Genomic DNA, 14,477 nt, shown 5'->3' with positions numbered 1-14,477 from the left:
TTACAGATTCAACCAATAGCAGCTCTGCCAAGTCGAAGGTAAGGCCTCCCGTGTGAGGGACTCGCTGAAGTCTGGGGCGGGGGCGTCCTGTGTCTGCTAAAATCTCCAGCTTTGCTGGGCCTCGGCCTCTGGCCCAGCGAAAGGGGCAGGAAACCCAGGGTGGAAATTTGGCGTTTTACCAATAAATCCTGTTGCTGTGAAAGCACAGAGCAGCTTGCATGGCCCTTCCCACCTCAGTCCTGGGCCATGCTGTCCTGTCCTCCCGAGAGCAGCCAGACGGGGGGGTTGTGGGATTGCCAACGCTGTATGAGGGAGGGAGGGAGGTCGAGGGGTTTACTTGGGTCTGATGAGGCAGGAGAAAGCCTCAAGGTGACCTTGCAGATCACAGGATGGTGGCATGGCCCAGTGGGTAGGACCCTGGCCTGAGAGTCAAAGACAACTGAGTTTTGTTCCTGGCGTGGCCTGTTGTGTGTCACTGCTCGCTCTCTGCCTCAGTTTCCCCTCTCCCCCTTGTCTCTTTAGATCCTTTGGGGGAGGGAGTGTCTTGGCCAGTTTCTCTGAGCAGATCTGCCCAGCCGGGCCCTGATCCTGACGAGGGGCTGTGCACGGCTCTGCAGTATCCAGAATTCTAACTCTGGTTCACTCGACGTGTGTGTCATGCCGACACGTGACGTGGTTCCTAACTCCATGAGCAGGGCTGGGGTTAGCTCGTCCCAGTAGTTCTGCTGGGTCCACGGGCTGGCTGGGAGGTGGAGGAGTGGGAAGGCACGTGCAGTCCTGTGTCCTGAGAGATGGGCACAGGACCGGGATAGCGGCCTCCATTTCCCCAGAATGCACTGCACCACTATGGGACAGTGGCCTAAATACTTCCCAGAATGCACCACAGCACGATTGGATGACGCCCCTGATTTTCCCAGAACGCACTGCTGCGGCAGGGCGGCTGCAGCCAGGTCAGTGGCCTGAGCGCTTGGTGTGAAGCTGCCAGGAGCACAGACAGGCTCGGGGCCGGGGAGGAGCCGTGGGCGGCAGGGACTGGGGCCGTGGCACTAAGCCGGGTGGTTCTCTCTCCAGCAGGGCTCGGGGGCGTCCCGGAAGGATCAGTACAGCAAGGAGCTGCTCGCCATCTCCTTCATCGCCGCTGTCAACCGCAAGAGGAAGAAGCGGCGGGAAGCCAAACGTTTGGGGAGCAGCACGGACGACGACTCGGAGCACGAAGCCACCAAGGGCACCAGCAAAGGTGGGGGCGCGGAGGAGGAAGAGGCCAAGGGGCCGGGGGGCGGCGCGGCCCCCGGAGAGCCAGGCCCAACGTGTGATGCTCCGAGCCGCCGAGCGGGCACAGTGGAGCAGGCGGGACCGAGGGAGCCGGACGCCCGGTCCATCGTCTCGGGCTATTCCACCCTGTCCACCATCGACCGCAGCCTGTGCTCGGAGGTGCAGTCGGTGGCCGAGAGCCGAGGCGAGGAGGCGGACGACGAGCGCAGCGAATTCAGCCACGTGGAGACGGACACGGAGAGCAGCTTCCTGCCGGGGAGGGCGGGGCCGGGCGCCGGGCAGGGGCCCGAGGCGGAGAGCGGCGAAAAGGAGAAACTCGCCCGGGCCTCCTTCAACTCCCACCGGCTCATCCAGTGCGACACGCTGGCCCGCAGGAAGCTGGCGCGGCCCCGGCCGGACAGCGACTCGTCCGCCAAGGGCAGCCAGGAGTCCCTGCGGCCCCCGGGGGCCGGCGGGGAGCCGTGGGGCAGCGGGGCCCCGGCCAGGCCCTCGCTGACGGAGCAGATCCGCCTGCGTCTGCGCGGCTCGGCCGACGACATGCTGGCCGTGCGTCTGCGCAAGCCCCACTCCCCGGAGACGCGGCGCAAGAAGAGCTCCTGGCGGCGCCATACGGTGGTGGTGCCCGGCGGCCTGAAGGACCTCAACTTCAACGAGTGGAAGGAGCACCAGGCGCCGGGCCAGGGACCCCCCGTTAGTCCCCAGCTCTGCCCCCCGGACACCAGCGCCTCCTGCAGAGACCTGCACAGAGACAACAAGGACTCGGGCCTCAGCAGCCTGGAGTCGACCAAGGCCAGGCCCTCCTCGTCCTCGGCACTGAGCCACCAGGGCGGCGCCGGTGAGCAGCTGCACAGTAAGGGCCCGGAGGGGAACCCTGGCGACCGGGGCCCGGCTCCCACCCGCGCCGCTTCCTTCCGCTTCCACCAGTGTCTCTAACCCCCCTGACGGTCTCTGCTTCCCTCCCCCCCCTCGCCCCCTGTGCTGCCTCTTGTGGCGAAGGCTGAGGACCCCTCCCCGGGCGGTTCCCCATCCACCCAGAGCCAGGCGCCGCACAAGGGTTGGAGCGCCCCCTAGGGGCCAGCAGCCACTCGCCCTGATTTTGCCGGCCCTGCCCCTTGAGCGTCCCTTGGCCTTTGTCACGGGGCTCCCTAGGCTGCCGGAGACGCCCCTGCCCTGCCCTGGCCGCGCTGCCTGGCTGGCGCTCGGGCGCAGCGTTCATTGAACCGCCCTCCCTCGGTTTGGGGATTTAATCGTGGGTCTGTTTGATTTGTCTCCCTTTTTAAGACTCCCTCCCCCCCCCCAACATTGCCAGGCCAGGCCTGGGGGGAGAGATCGTCCGCAGCTCGGGGCGTCCCGGCCTCGCCACAGAGCCAGGATCCCAGCCCTTGGGGTCCAGCCCACAGCTGGGACGGGCGGGCACAGCGCATCCACGGGAAGCACTTGGCCTGAGACAGGCAACCCCTCCCCAGCCTCCTGGCCCCCCCAGCACATCTCCCTGCGTGGCTGCGGGGTCCCTGAGGCTGCCAGACCTGCTCCATGAGACCATCGCTAGCCCCCAAAGCTCCTCACAGCAGGAGCTGATGCCTCTGAAATCCAGCCGCAGCTGTGCCCCTCCCCCCGCCCCCCTTGGCTCAGAGAAAGTGCCCCCTAGTGTGCAAGGAGCTGTTGGGTGGCTTTGAACAGAGGGTCCCTGGCACCCCAGTCCCGCCCGCCCCTTCCCAAGCCGGTTCTCCCGCCCCGGCTCAGTCCAGGGTGAGCGAGGCGGCTGTAGAACGGAGACAGGAGGCTGCGCAGACACAGCGCCCGCACGTGGGCTTTGCTCAAGAGCGCGAGTGTTTCCCTGCTGGCTCGTAACACTGGTGTGTGTGCATGTGTGTGCACATGCACCATTCACGTGTGTGTGCACGCATGCGTGTGCACCAGTCGCATGTGTGTGTGCACCAACTGCACGTGTGAGTGCGCACGTGCCTGTGCACCAGTTGCACATGTGTGTGTGCATGTACACCATTCGCCTGTGTGTGTGCACCATTTGCACGTGTGTGTGTGCACGTGTGTGCTGTGGCTGTGCCCCATGGAGCACGTGCCTGCGGGTGCCCGTGTTGGGTAATTGGTCGGTGTAAGTGTGTTGGCATCGTTGGCACCTGAGCAGGAGTGTGTGTGCTGGGGCCACTGGCACGTGCTCAGTGACCACATGCCCGCTGGCACCAGGTGCGGGATCCACTCGCGTGAATGCAGGGAAATGTCCCTCATGCCAAGGGCCCTTTGTTCCCCAGCCCTCCCCTGGGCCAGGCCGCGCCAGGTCTTGCTCTCTGCCAGGGAGGAGGGGCTGGGGGCAGGCGGGGCGGTTGTTTGCCAGCCTCAAAGCCGCAGGGGCTGGGGAAGCGTAGGGAGGGGGCCCAGGCCACGGCTGGTTCAGTGCTTCCAGTGGCCCAATCCCCTCCGAGCATGGGAGTTTTCCTTGCACGCCCCCAGCCTCATGCTCGGCCCCCCACCCCCACCGCCCCCCGTGTAGATGCTGGTGGTTCTACCCACCCCACGTGTGGCAGGGAAGCAGAGGTACGTGGGTCAGCCAGGAACATCCGGGGAGGAGGGAGGAATCCTGGCCCCATTGCAGTCGATAGCCCCACCGGCCTCACTGGGGCCTGGAGTTCAACCCTGAGCACTCGGCAGCTGCCGTCCCTCCCCGGACACGACCCTCAGCTGCTGTCTGCGGCCCGAGGCCTCCTGCCCCTGCCCCTGGACTCCGCAGCGGAGCCGTGCGAGGTTAGGCCACCCGGTGGGACTCGGGCACTGCCAGCGGGGGTGGGCTCGTGTCTTTGGCAGGCTCAGCCTGGCTGGGCAGCCCCCTGCCGACCGGGGAAATGGCCCGGGGTAAACCCATCATGCCCACTTGTGCCATCTGGCCCCGAGCCTGTTTCCAGCCGGGGAGGAGCGAGCTGCGGGCAGCCCAGTGTTAATGCTCCAGACCTGGTGCCGTGTGGCTGCGAACGCAGCAGTGCCAGTGCCCCAGGCTGTTTAATCCTAGTCACTACCCTGCCCAGCCCGGCTTTTAGCCCTACCAGCTCGCTTCCTCTCTAGCCCCCACGTGCCCAGTGACAGGCCTGGTGGGTTTGCGTCTCACGGCCCGGTTGGTTCCTCCCCAGCACTCACTGGCTGCCCCTTGCCCCGCGCCTGCGCAGAACAGCTGGGCCCATGCACCCGCCGTGCTCAGTGGGCCCGGGAGCCAGCGTGTGCCCTGGATAGAGCAGCTGCGGCCAGAGCACAGAGCTCACTCGGTTTGAATGCAGGGCTTGCTGGAGCCCGGAGCCTTCAAACCTCCCACCCTGCAAAACTCCCCTCGCCCACCCCTGCTGGTTTCAGCCAGGAGCTCGTTTGGGGTTTGTTTGCTGTCACCTCGCCAACGTCCCAGCGCTTGTGCCACCCGCCCAGCTTTCGCACCCGATGCAGCCGCCGTCGGGGCAGGGTTTGGGTTAAGGGAGCCAGTGGGAACTGGGGAGGGTGCTGCAGGTAGGTGAGGTGAATCTTCTACAAGCTGGACTTTGGCTGGCCCTGGCAGCCTGTCTCTCGCTACAAACAAAGTGCCATGGAAGAGTTCTGAGTCCGCGAGTCACAGGCTGCATTTCTCAGCGTCAGGAGAGCCGACGCTGGCGTGAGATCATTCATCCCAGGTAACTGTGTATTGATTCCATGCACAGAAAGTCCCACTTTCTACCAACCAAGCAAACGGCTGGCGTCCTATGCAGCTGTTTATATTTTTCCTCTTGAAAATGGTAAACTGTTTTCATGCTGCTAGACTATGGGTCCCTTTTAGTCTGAAATTAAAACCAACCCTCCCCCACGCCAAATCCAATGCACCCGTCTCTGTGTTTAGAAAAAAGCCACCTGCAGCCCCATGCCAGGCGATTGTCTTAATGAACTAGGGAGACTGGCTCTGCAGCGAGCATCTAGCTGTCCTCTGCTGCGCTGGGGCTACCAAATAACGCCACGCCGCATCTTCCGCTACAAACTGCAGCCATTCCAATGAGAGGCCTTGGGAGGATTTTAAAAATTAAAAAAAAAAAATCTTACTCCAGTTTATGCATCGTTCTCATACTTTATGCAAATAATTGCTGTAAAGTTTTGTTGTTTTCATTTTTCGTGTAAATATTGTCTTGAAATGTGTAACATATTACAAAGAATTTATAAGGATTTTTTTAAGAAGTTTCGCTCATTTAAAAAACAAACAAACCCAGAAGAAAACCACCAAGTGCTGTAACAGTGTTGAATTTTTAAAACCTTCCTGCATGTGTCATTTTTTTCCTTGATGTGTTGTAAAAGGTCAGACATAGCTATGGAATATGCAAAACTAAAAAAACCAAACCCCACCTGGTTTGGAACGTACAGTTCTATATATTGGAAATAAACTGGCGGATTCAAGGAACAGACTTTCTGCTTTTATTGAGCTGGTCAGCTGGCTTTTTAGCAACCGAACTTAGCTGCGTGGGCCAGGCAATTCCCCCACCATGCGCTTGGGGGGGCGTATCTGACACTGAACTCAGCAGCTGCCTGGGTTGGTGCTGGGCGAGCTGGCTCGTTGGGTGGTGCATTACGGCAGTTCCCATGATACCCCTCGTGGGCCTCGTGCACCTGCTTGACTCAGGGCCTCTGGACAGTCCCGCAGGGCTGGTAATGTGATGGTGGCTCAGTGACGTCTCGTGATGTGGGGAAAAGGCGCAGAGCTCGGGTGAATAGGGGACGCACCCACAAAGTAAACTCCCCCCATTTGGGCAAGACAATGCCAGGTCGGGGTTGATCAAGGCTCCCCACCTCACATGACTGGCGCTGCAAAAAGGGGGCAGTGGGGGTGCCGCTGCAATCCCTGTTAGCATCGTTATCGTTATTACTTGTCTTACAGGATTACCCAGCAGCCCCAGTGCTGGAGCAGGGCCCCACGGCGCTAGGCGCTGTACAGACACTGAACACGAGGGCTGTGGGCTCGTTTGCACGGCCCCACTGGGCTCACGTTCGTACACTTGCACGCGAGCCGAGTAAATCCACCACACGGTGACCAGCTGGAGGGATTGGCTGAGCAGTGCCCGAGTTGTAACTCAGGCCCTGTCTACACTAGGGGCGCTGTCATGTAGATGCTTCAAGTGATGGCTGGGTTCCCCCCCCCCGTTGCTGTAGCAACGCCACCTCCCCAAGCGATGGTAGCTAGGGCAACAGGCATTCGTCTGTCCGGGGGTTAGGCCAGCACAGCTATGGGGCTTGCGGGGCGGGGGGGAGGGTTAGATGTAGCTGAGCCCACACGCTGCTGCTTCGCCCCTGCCCAATACCAGCCCTTTTGTGAGCCGGGGGCGGGGGGCACACCTGCCTCTCACAACACGGCCTAAAAACCTCCAAGGCCGGGCTTTGCAGCACCCCCCCCCCCGACACTAAACATTACTACAGGGGCCCAGGAGGGGGGCACTGAAGCCTGAGCCCCAGGTAGGGGTGGGTGTGGGGGGGGGTCAGTGCCAGGCAGGGGCTTGTGCTCTGAGTCCCGACGCCCAGAGCTAAAGCCTGTGGACTTCAGTCCTGGGCGTGGGGGGTGCTCGGGCTTCAGTTCCCCCCCCCCCCCCCGGCCCCAGCAAGTCTAAGCCAGCCCCGGCGGCCGCCCTCCCGCCCACTGCACTAAGGCCGCGTACATCAACAACCCTGCCGTCGCCATAGCTACTGCCGCTTGTTGAGGTGGTTTTATTAAGTCGAGCGGCTCCACCCCAGCACAGCTGTCAATGTGCTCGTGTAACCCTGGCCTCGGGGGGGGGGGGAACCCAGCCTAGCGCTCTGCTCCCCCATGAACTCACACAGAAACCAACACCCCTCCCTGATCACACACACGTCACCATGAGCAACCTGGCGCTGACCGCGCCGGCCTCCTGGGGAACGCAGCCCTTCACAGGCGCTAGAACGAAGCCTGCAGCATCGCGGCCCCCTGAGGCCGGCTTTCCCCAGGCCGGGGAGGAGTGGCTGGTGGTTGGTTAAGAGGCATTAACAAAAGACAACGTCTAAAGGGAAGAAGTGCTATAGAGAAAAAAAAAGGTGTTTTATTAAAGCCAGACACTCTGATAAAAAAGAAAATAAGAAAGGAAAAGGCAAACGCAAAAGCAACCCTTTGTCATTTGGAATTTTTTCAAGTTACAATGATCACGTTTCTCACAGAACTAGCCATGGCATCCATAGAGCTTATACACAGACCTACGCTACAGACAGAAGCCGGAAAAAGATTTACAAAAACATACAGACTCCAGAACTGTCCTTTACAACCAGCTGGGGTTTGTTTTGTATTTTTTTTTCAAAACAGTTCACAATAAAATTCATGCGAGAGAGAGAGACACACACACACACGACATTGTAGAAACCCCCAAAACAGCATCTAAAGTTTTCTTTTTTTGTCCTTTTAAAATTTTTACCCAACGTACAGTCTCAGACGACGGAAGCAAGGTGTGGCATGCAGCAGCGGCTCCAGGGAGACATGCAGAACTGGGGTGGTGCTTTTTTAGTCTTTTTTTTTTTTAAATTTAAAAGGCAGAATAAAGTGGGTTTATTTTTTTAAGTCAACACGCTGTGATTGTTGGTCTCTCACACACAAGTTGAGTAATGCCATGAAAATGGATGATCACACGCAGGCACACACGCACGCACGCACGCGCCAGGAAACGAAGCCAATAGAAATTAACCAAACCAAAATGCCCAGTAATTCCCTCCAAAGCCAGAGCCTGGTGTGGAAAATCGCCTCCTGGGCGCTAAAAGGCCCTGTGGGCACTGTGTGAGGGGAAAGCCTGTGCAACACACAGGAGCCTGCAGCTGGTTACCTCAAGCAGCTGTAAACATTTAAACACGTGCACCTTTGGGGTAGCTGTTCAAAGGCCCCCAAGTCCCCTTAAAAGCCAATGGGCGTTAGGCACCTGGGGTAATGTGCCTCGTGAAGCATTTTCAAAAGCCCATTGATTTTTTTTTCTATTGCCTAAGCCCCAGACCCTGAAATGTGGGTAGCTGCTGAACGCCTGCTGAAGCCAAGGGGCGTTAGGTGCGTACCATGGAGGAGCTGGGCCTTAGCTGCTTTTGACCATGTTACCCTAGTTGTGCCTTTGAAAAAAAAATCTGCCACCCCCACACCCCAGGCTGCAACATTTTTTTGCTACTTTACTGACACAGCTGCTGCGTTCCAGGCCAGGCCAGGTGGGAATCGAGTTACACACGCCCAGGTGAGGCCGAAGGCAGGGTGGGTGGCTGGCAGCGGTTCACCTGACTGGGTTTTAAAAACACCCCCCCCTCCAGTGGAGGGGGGCACTGGGGGGGGGGGAGCCCTTAGCTACAGGCGTGCAGGCTATGCCAGCATTTCTATTGTAAGCCTCCCCACCCTTTCTACGCACACGCCGAACCTGACGCACTGGCCCCCAGCAGCATAGACCTGGTCCCGCCCCCTACCTTGAGGCACATTGGGGCTATGCCCCCCCCACCCCCATGGGAGCCGGAAGGCCGTCACCAGGGCATCTGGCCCTTCTTAATAGTAGGTGCTCGGCTCTGAGCTGGGAACACCCCCATCCTGGGACCCGTCGGTCACTAGTGGCCATGAGACACGCCGTGCCCCTGCCACCTCCTGGCCTTTGCAGGGATGGGCTTTCTTTGGCCTGGCCCTAGGCAGGAAGTGGAAGCAGGTTCAGGGCGCCCGCAGGACGGCGCCTGGGGGTGGGTGGCGGAGGGGAGCCAGGCGAGCAAGCAGGAGCCGCAGCTTTGCTACTATGGTTCACTTTGGTACTGATATTTTTTTAAATTAACGCCGCAACTGCTGTTTGTTGAGCCTGGCTCCGGCTCCTCCTTCGTCCCGACAGGCCACGCCTGAGCCTTTCGCCCCACCGTGCGAGGCCAAGCCATGCAGCAGGTCTGGCTACGAGCCGGGGCCCAGGGCCACGGGCTCGGAGAGGGGTGTCGGACTGATGCTGGCCCTGGGGTGGGGAAGGGCTCGGACAATGCTGGGCAAGGGGGAAATAATCTAGACATACAACCAGCTCCTTCCCCTCCCTGCCCAGCGGGTGGCGCTAAGTCCCCCACTAAACTCCACCCCCTGCTGTTCCTTTTATCTGGCTCCTCCCAGGGGGGGGAAAATGACCCATCAGCCCACTGTGTGCCTGACTCTGCCTACATCTTGTGACACCTCCCCCGTGGCCATGCCCCAGCAGGCAACAAGGCTGCTTCAGCCCCAAGACTTGGGCTTTACAGCTCACACTTTACAATCCCAAAGTCACAGGTTCAATCCCTGCTACCAACAACCCGTCCTGGTGCTTGGTGTCACACCCAGGCGCCAGTGGCTCCCTGCACATGCATGCCAGCTTCTCCCACCATGCACACAAAATGTAAGAGTGACAGGCAACAGGGAGGGGTCTAGGAAAAGCATGGAAACAGGATGGTAAAGCTGAGCATTAGGGTTAAAGCTGCATTTCTAAAGCAACAATCTCACCAGGGAAGAAGATCCACCCCCTCATATACCAGCCGTGAAGAGAGTTCTTTTATTTCTTCTTTTTTTAAATATTTATATATATATTTATATTACGTATATTATATATATATAATATGTAAATATATTTTTAAAACAATATAAAATGTTAAGACACTTCACTTAAATGTAAAGAGTTGCTTTTTGCAATCCAAAGAAATTGCATTATGGTTCTTTTCTTTTTTTTTTCTTTTCTCTTTGTTATTCAAAAAAAGGCTCGTTCTTTTCGTACAAAAATGATCGCTATACAAAAAAGAAAGAAAGGAAAAAAAAAAGAGAAGGAACTGAAAACGGACGACAAACTAGCCAACGAAAGAAGTGATTCGATTTCGTGCTCTGGTTGCACATGAGCTGCACTCTACAATATAGCGTTTTGGATATTCACACCCACCCCCACGCACACAACTCGCCTCGATTCCCCTAGATATACTCTGTGCTTACATTTTGTTTGTCCAGTGACTGGCCATTCCCCCCATTCACACCCCCCCCCCACACGCACATGTATGTATTGTACTTTAACAAACCTCTTCCGTCCCAATCTGAGTCCAGGCCATGGGCCCCTCTTGTGTGCCTATTCTCCGTGGCTCCAGACTGGGCCTACCCTCCCTCGGGTTCCTCTAACGAGCCCCCGCCCTGCTAGACAGTGCGTTCGTTACCGCCACGGTGCAAGGGCAGCTCCTCGCCTGTTTGTACTTTGCATTCCTTCACCTGGGCGTTACAACCCCCTGGGGGTGCTGCTGCTGGTGCAACCAGCCACTAGCCCCTGGTGTGTTCCCTGCGGCCCTGCCTGACTAGAGCCGATTGCTATCGATTTTAGAGGGCCCAGTGGGGGACTGCCACCGCCCCGCCCCCCCACCTCAGCCCAAGGCGAGGCCCCGTTATGCCAGACTCCCACTTACCAGTGAGTCCATGCAGAGGCCAGAACGCGGAACAGGAGCATTGAACTCCAGCAGCATTCGCAGCCTCGGCATCGACACCCCCCATCTGGGCACACAGGCTATTGCTTACTACAGTGGCGCTCACCCTTTGCCGGTGCAGGACAATATGGAAGGGCAGGGCGGTTACAAGCCATGACCCTCGCTGGGGTCATGCCCCTTCTCCCCCAGTCGAGATCCAGGACTTACAACCTCGCCCTTCCCGCCTGCGTTCCTCTGCCTTGCCCCATCCCATTGCACTCCCCTCCCACGTCCCTCAGTCCAACATGATCAATGCCTGGCGGTGTCGGCCCTTTCCGTGCCACCCAGCCCTGGCCTCACCGTTCAGCATCACCCCCACTGCTCCACGCAGCCCCAGGCTGCCTCCGCCAGTTTCTCTCTCTCCCTACAGGAAGGAACTGACCAAACCTTTAAAGTGCTACATTATGAAACTAAGATGACGGGAAACCTGACTCCTTCAGGAACCGGCCCCCGTCTCATTCCCATTTCTCTACCCGTTTCAGCCACATCTCTTGGAGCAACATTCTGCCTCCCTGCCACTGACATGCCTTGACCTTTGGTCTTTCCCTTTGCGAAGCACTAGGCAATCTCGCCGACTAAACCCGCTCAGGTGTTTCCCTTGGAAACCCTTGGAAGAAAGAGACAGCGAAGCTAATGCAAACACTGACCCGCTGGCTTCTTGCGAGATGAGCCCTGGTGGCCTTCAATACAGCACTGACCTTTCAGCAAGTCAACAATCAAAAGCCCAACAGAATAGCTGCACACACAGGCCCCAAAGTCAAAACACCACTGACCCATGAAACCTTGGCTAGAAGACTGTAGCACAGTTTCCTACAGGATTAATCACAGTTACAGCTGTTTAAAAAACTTTAAGGAAAGAAAAACGGAGTGGCAGCCGCATTAACAGTCAGAGCTGAGGGTTTCTGAGGCGTCTTCAGAAGCCGCTTCCCCCCCACACCCTTCCTCCCCCTGTCAATGGCCTTCTGCTTTTGTTCTGGTCCCCCTTGAACAAGGCGTGGCAGGTTCTGGCGCTGTGCACCGTCCTCGTTGCTTGACGCTCGTAGAACGGGCGGAGTGAAGTTCTTAGCGCTCTTAAATAAACAAAAAATGCCAGGGTGGAAAAAAGGAGGTGTCGAGAGGGGAGAAAAAAATAAACAAACAAACCACCAACAGAAAGAACAACAACAACAAAAAAAAGAGAGGAAGAAACAGAAAGTGGCAGGTCGGCCATATTGGCGCAGGAAGTGGACACGTAGGTCGGCCATATTGGAGCAGGAAGTGGGACAGGAGGTCGGCCATAGTGGAGCAGGACAATTAAAATAAAAAGCTAGAGGGACATCTGGTGACCTTTGAAGTTGCCTCAAGAAGACAGTCCAAGGAAGGAGTGTAGGGAAGAGAGAAGCCAGGCCCCAGGAAGGAGGAAAACAGTTGAATGAGAAGTTGGCAAGGAGCGTTAGAATGAAATGGATGAGTTCCTTGCCCCAAAGGAAGTCAATACAGGGATGGATGTTCTGCCAGGAGTAGTTTTTTCTGAGACTGGACTGGAAGTCTCACTCAGCCCACTAGCCTCTTTAGATGATCTAGCGGCCTAGAAAGAAAAGCAAGATTCAAGGAGGAGGAGGAAGGGCGGGGGAATCAAACAGTTTTGTTTTTTTAAAAAAGGAATTTGTTCAGAAGCAGCATTGATTTAGGCCTGAGGTCGAGCAGCTGGGAAAAGGTCCACACCACAAACAGAGTACGAGATGATCTGGTTCCACGGGTTACTGGATGAGGGAAGGAGCATCACCAAGAGGAGAAGGCGAGCGAGAGACAGAGAGAGACGGACAGACGGACACACACGCACACATTGAGGCAGGCAGGCAAAGGGAGACAGGAGAGAAAGGTCGGGGTGGGGGGGAACAAGAATTGAAATGTTAGACTGGGCATGCACAGCGTGTTAGAACAATGACTATATTCAAGTTAGTTGCATCACAGCTGCGTGGGGGAAGGCAGGATTTCCAGGGGGGTGAGGAGCGGGGAGGTTGCTGCAGAGGTGCTGTTTATCAGAGCCGCCCCACAGGTGCAAAAGAAAAGGACAGTCGTTCACAGCCGCAGCTGAACCCCGGGGAGCATCGCTTGGCTGGGGAGGGTGGGGGGAGCGTGCCGTGACCTGTGTTGGAATCTAGCAGCTTCCGAAGCCACGGGTAATGGGGGATGGGGTAGGTCTCTGCCGTCCCCGCCCAAGCTGGATTAGCCTAAGCGCGGGGAAGGAGGCAGCACCCCAGAACTTTATGAAGCATTGAACTAGAATAGTCCATGTTGCCCAAGCAAAGCTCCTGGTGAGGGACACCTGGGACTGACAGCAAACGCCAAGGGTCTCGGCAGCTGTATGTAACCTGCTAGAAAGGGGCAAACCCATCAGTTCTCTTATAAGACTTCCCAGCCCCCGAGTCGGTAGATGGAAGGGGAGAGAGGGCCGCGGTGCAGCTGGCCCCTACACGCAGAGAAGGGCCAGTATGACAAAGGCACGAGGAAAGCCCATGGGTGCAATCCCAGAGGCCACTGAAGGCAATGGAAAGCTGCCCTATGACCACAGCAGGCTTTGGGGCAGGTTCTGGCAGAGCAAAGTGTGTGAATCTCGAGGTGGTGGAGGAATGGACTTGGGGAGCCGCCGAGCTTCTGGCTGAGAGGGACGGGGGGAGTGGGGGGGAATCAGGGTAGGGCAAAGTCAGGCTGGGTCTCTGCAAAGACGTCCCAATGGCGCGATGCATCGGGCACAGCATGGCCTCTGGACGGCACCCTGGACGTTTTCCAAGCCGCCTAGATGACCTAGGTGCCAAATTCCCATGAATTTGCGGTCCCCTATCATGGGATCATGCACCTAGCTCATGTAGACGCCCTGCTCCAGAACCCTCCGGCGTTTCCCAATGGGTCTTTCAGCTTAACAGCCCCTTTCTACTAAATCAACAATTTTTGCAACTACAAAAGAGTTTTAAAAAAACCCTGTGTCGGTGCTAATGGTGCTACAGGACTGGCCGCTCTTGCGTGTGCGTGGCGAGGGGTTGCCAGGGAACACACCCCGCAAGTGTGGCGTGGGAGGGCGAGATTTTCTTTGCTCTAGACTGTAATAAAATGAGCAAATGTCTTATGACACCCCCGTCCCCCCTTGTGCTTTTTTGTGATCCCCGGGAGGCTCTCGACTGGAGAAACGCTGCCCTAGACGGTTGCCTAAATCACAGCCCTGAGACCCTAGATTGGCCAAGGCACGTGCGGGGGCACAATCCTGCACCAGCAGGGAATGGAATAGAGGGTCTAGGAGGGCTTAGGCACCTGTGGCCCTAGGTATTTGCTAGCATCCAGAGAGGACAGAAGAGCATAGGAGCGGCCACGCTGGGTCAGACCGATGGCCCATCTAACCCAGCGTCCTGTCATCTGACAGTGGCCAGTGCCAGAGGCCTGGTGTCAGGGCATGATGGCTTCCCTGCCAGCTACTCTGGTCAGCAGCGGGGTGCTGGGGTGGGGCTAGGTGAATTGCCTCGGCGGTGTTACCTGTCGGTTCTCCATACCTAGGGAGGATCCCCCCCACCCCCGCACCCCAACTGCGGCTCCTGACTGGTCCTTTGGAGTCCTGTACGCGCCAGGCCAGACACAAACGAGGCAGGCGCCCATGGACCCGCAAAGGGCAATCAGCCCCCAAAGCGTCGTCATGAGAACGGAACAGATGAAGGGATTTGGTATATTGGGGAGGGGGGGGTGGAACACTGCTTGTCATGGGCCAG

The 14,477-nt window shown here is 57.8% G+C and overlaps 2 protein-coding genes across 16 annotated transcripts in view; one reads left to right on the top strand and one right to left on the bottom strand.

Moving 5' to 3' along the window:
* The window catches only part of ARHGAP23 (Rho GTPase activating protein 23), a 121,439-nt gene extending 115,825 nt beyond the window's left edge, over positions 1 to 5,614 (top strand). For 6 of the 9 annotated variants that reach the window (XM_044999473.1, XM_044999471.1, XM_044999472.1 and 3 more), the window contains 2 exons: positions 7 to 38; positions 1,072 to 5,614. In XM_044999473.1, the coding sequence (XP_044855408.1) occupies positions 7 to 38; positions 1,072 to 2,205 (1,166 nt within the window). In that variant the 3' untranslated portion in view covers positions 2,206 to 5,614. The remainder of the gene's footprint in view (positions 1 to 6; positions 39 to 1,071) is intronic. The other 3 variants (XM_044999469.1, XM_044999475.1, XM_044999476.1) reach the window with 3 other exon arrangements.
* A 1,695-nt stretch (positions 5,615 to 7,309) lies between these two features.
* SRCIN1 (SRC kinase signaling inhibitor 1) overlaps positions 7,310 to 14,477 on the bottom strand; it is a 180,341-nt gene continuing 173,173 nt past the window's right edge. For all 7 annotated transcript variants that reach the window (XM_044999461.1, XM_044999464.1, XM_044999465.1 and 4 more), the window contains one exon: positions 7,310 to 11,810. In XM_044999461.1, the coding sequence (XP_044855396.1) occupies positions 11,589 to 11,810 (222 nt within the window). In that variant the 3' untranslated portion in view covers positions 7,310 to 11,588. The remainder of the gene's footprint in view (positions 11,811 to 14,477) is intronic.

Source organism: Mauremys mutica, chromosome 25, assembly GCF_020497125.1.
Source record: "Mauremys mutica isolate MM-2020 ecotype Southern chromosome 25, ASM2049712v1, whole genome shotgun sequence".
Lineage (NCBI taxonomy): Eukaryota > Metazoa > Chordata > Testudines > Geoemydidae > Mauremys > Mauremys mutica.
The sequence above is the reverse complement of the archived record's forward strand: the minus strand, read 5'-3'. Positions and strand labels throughout refer to the sequence as shown.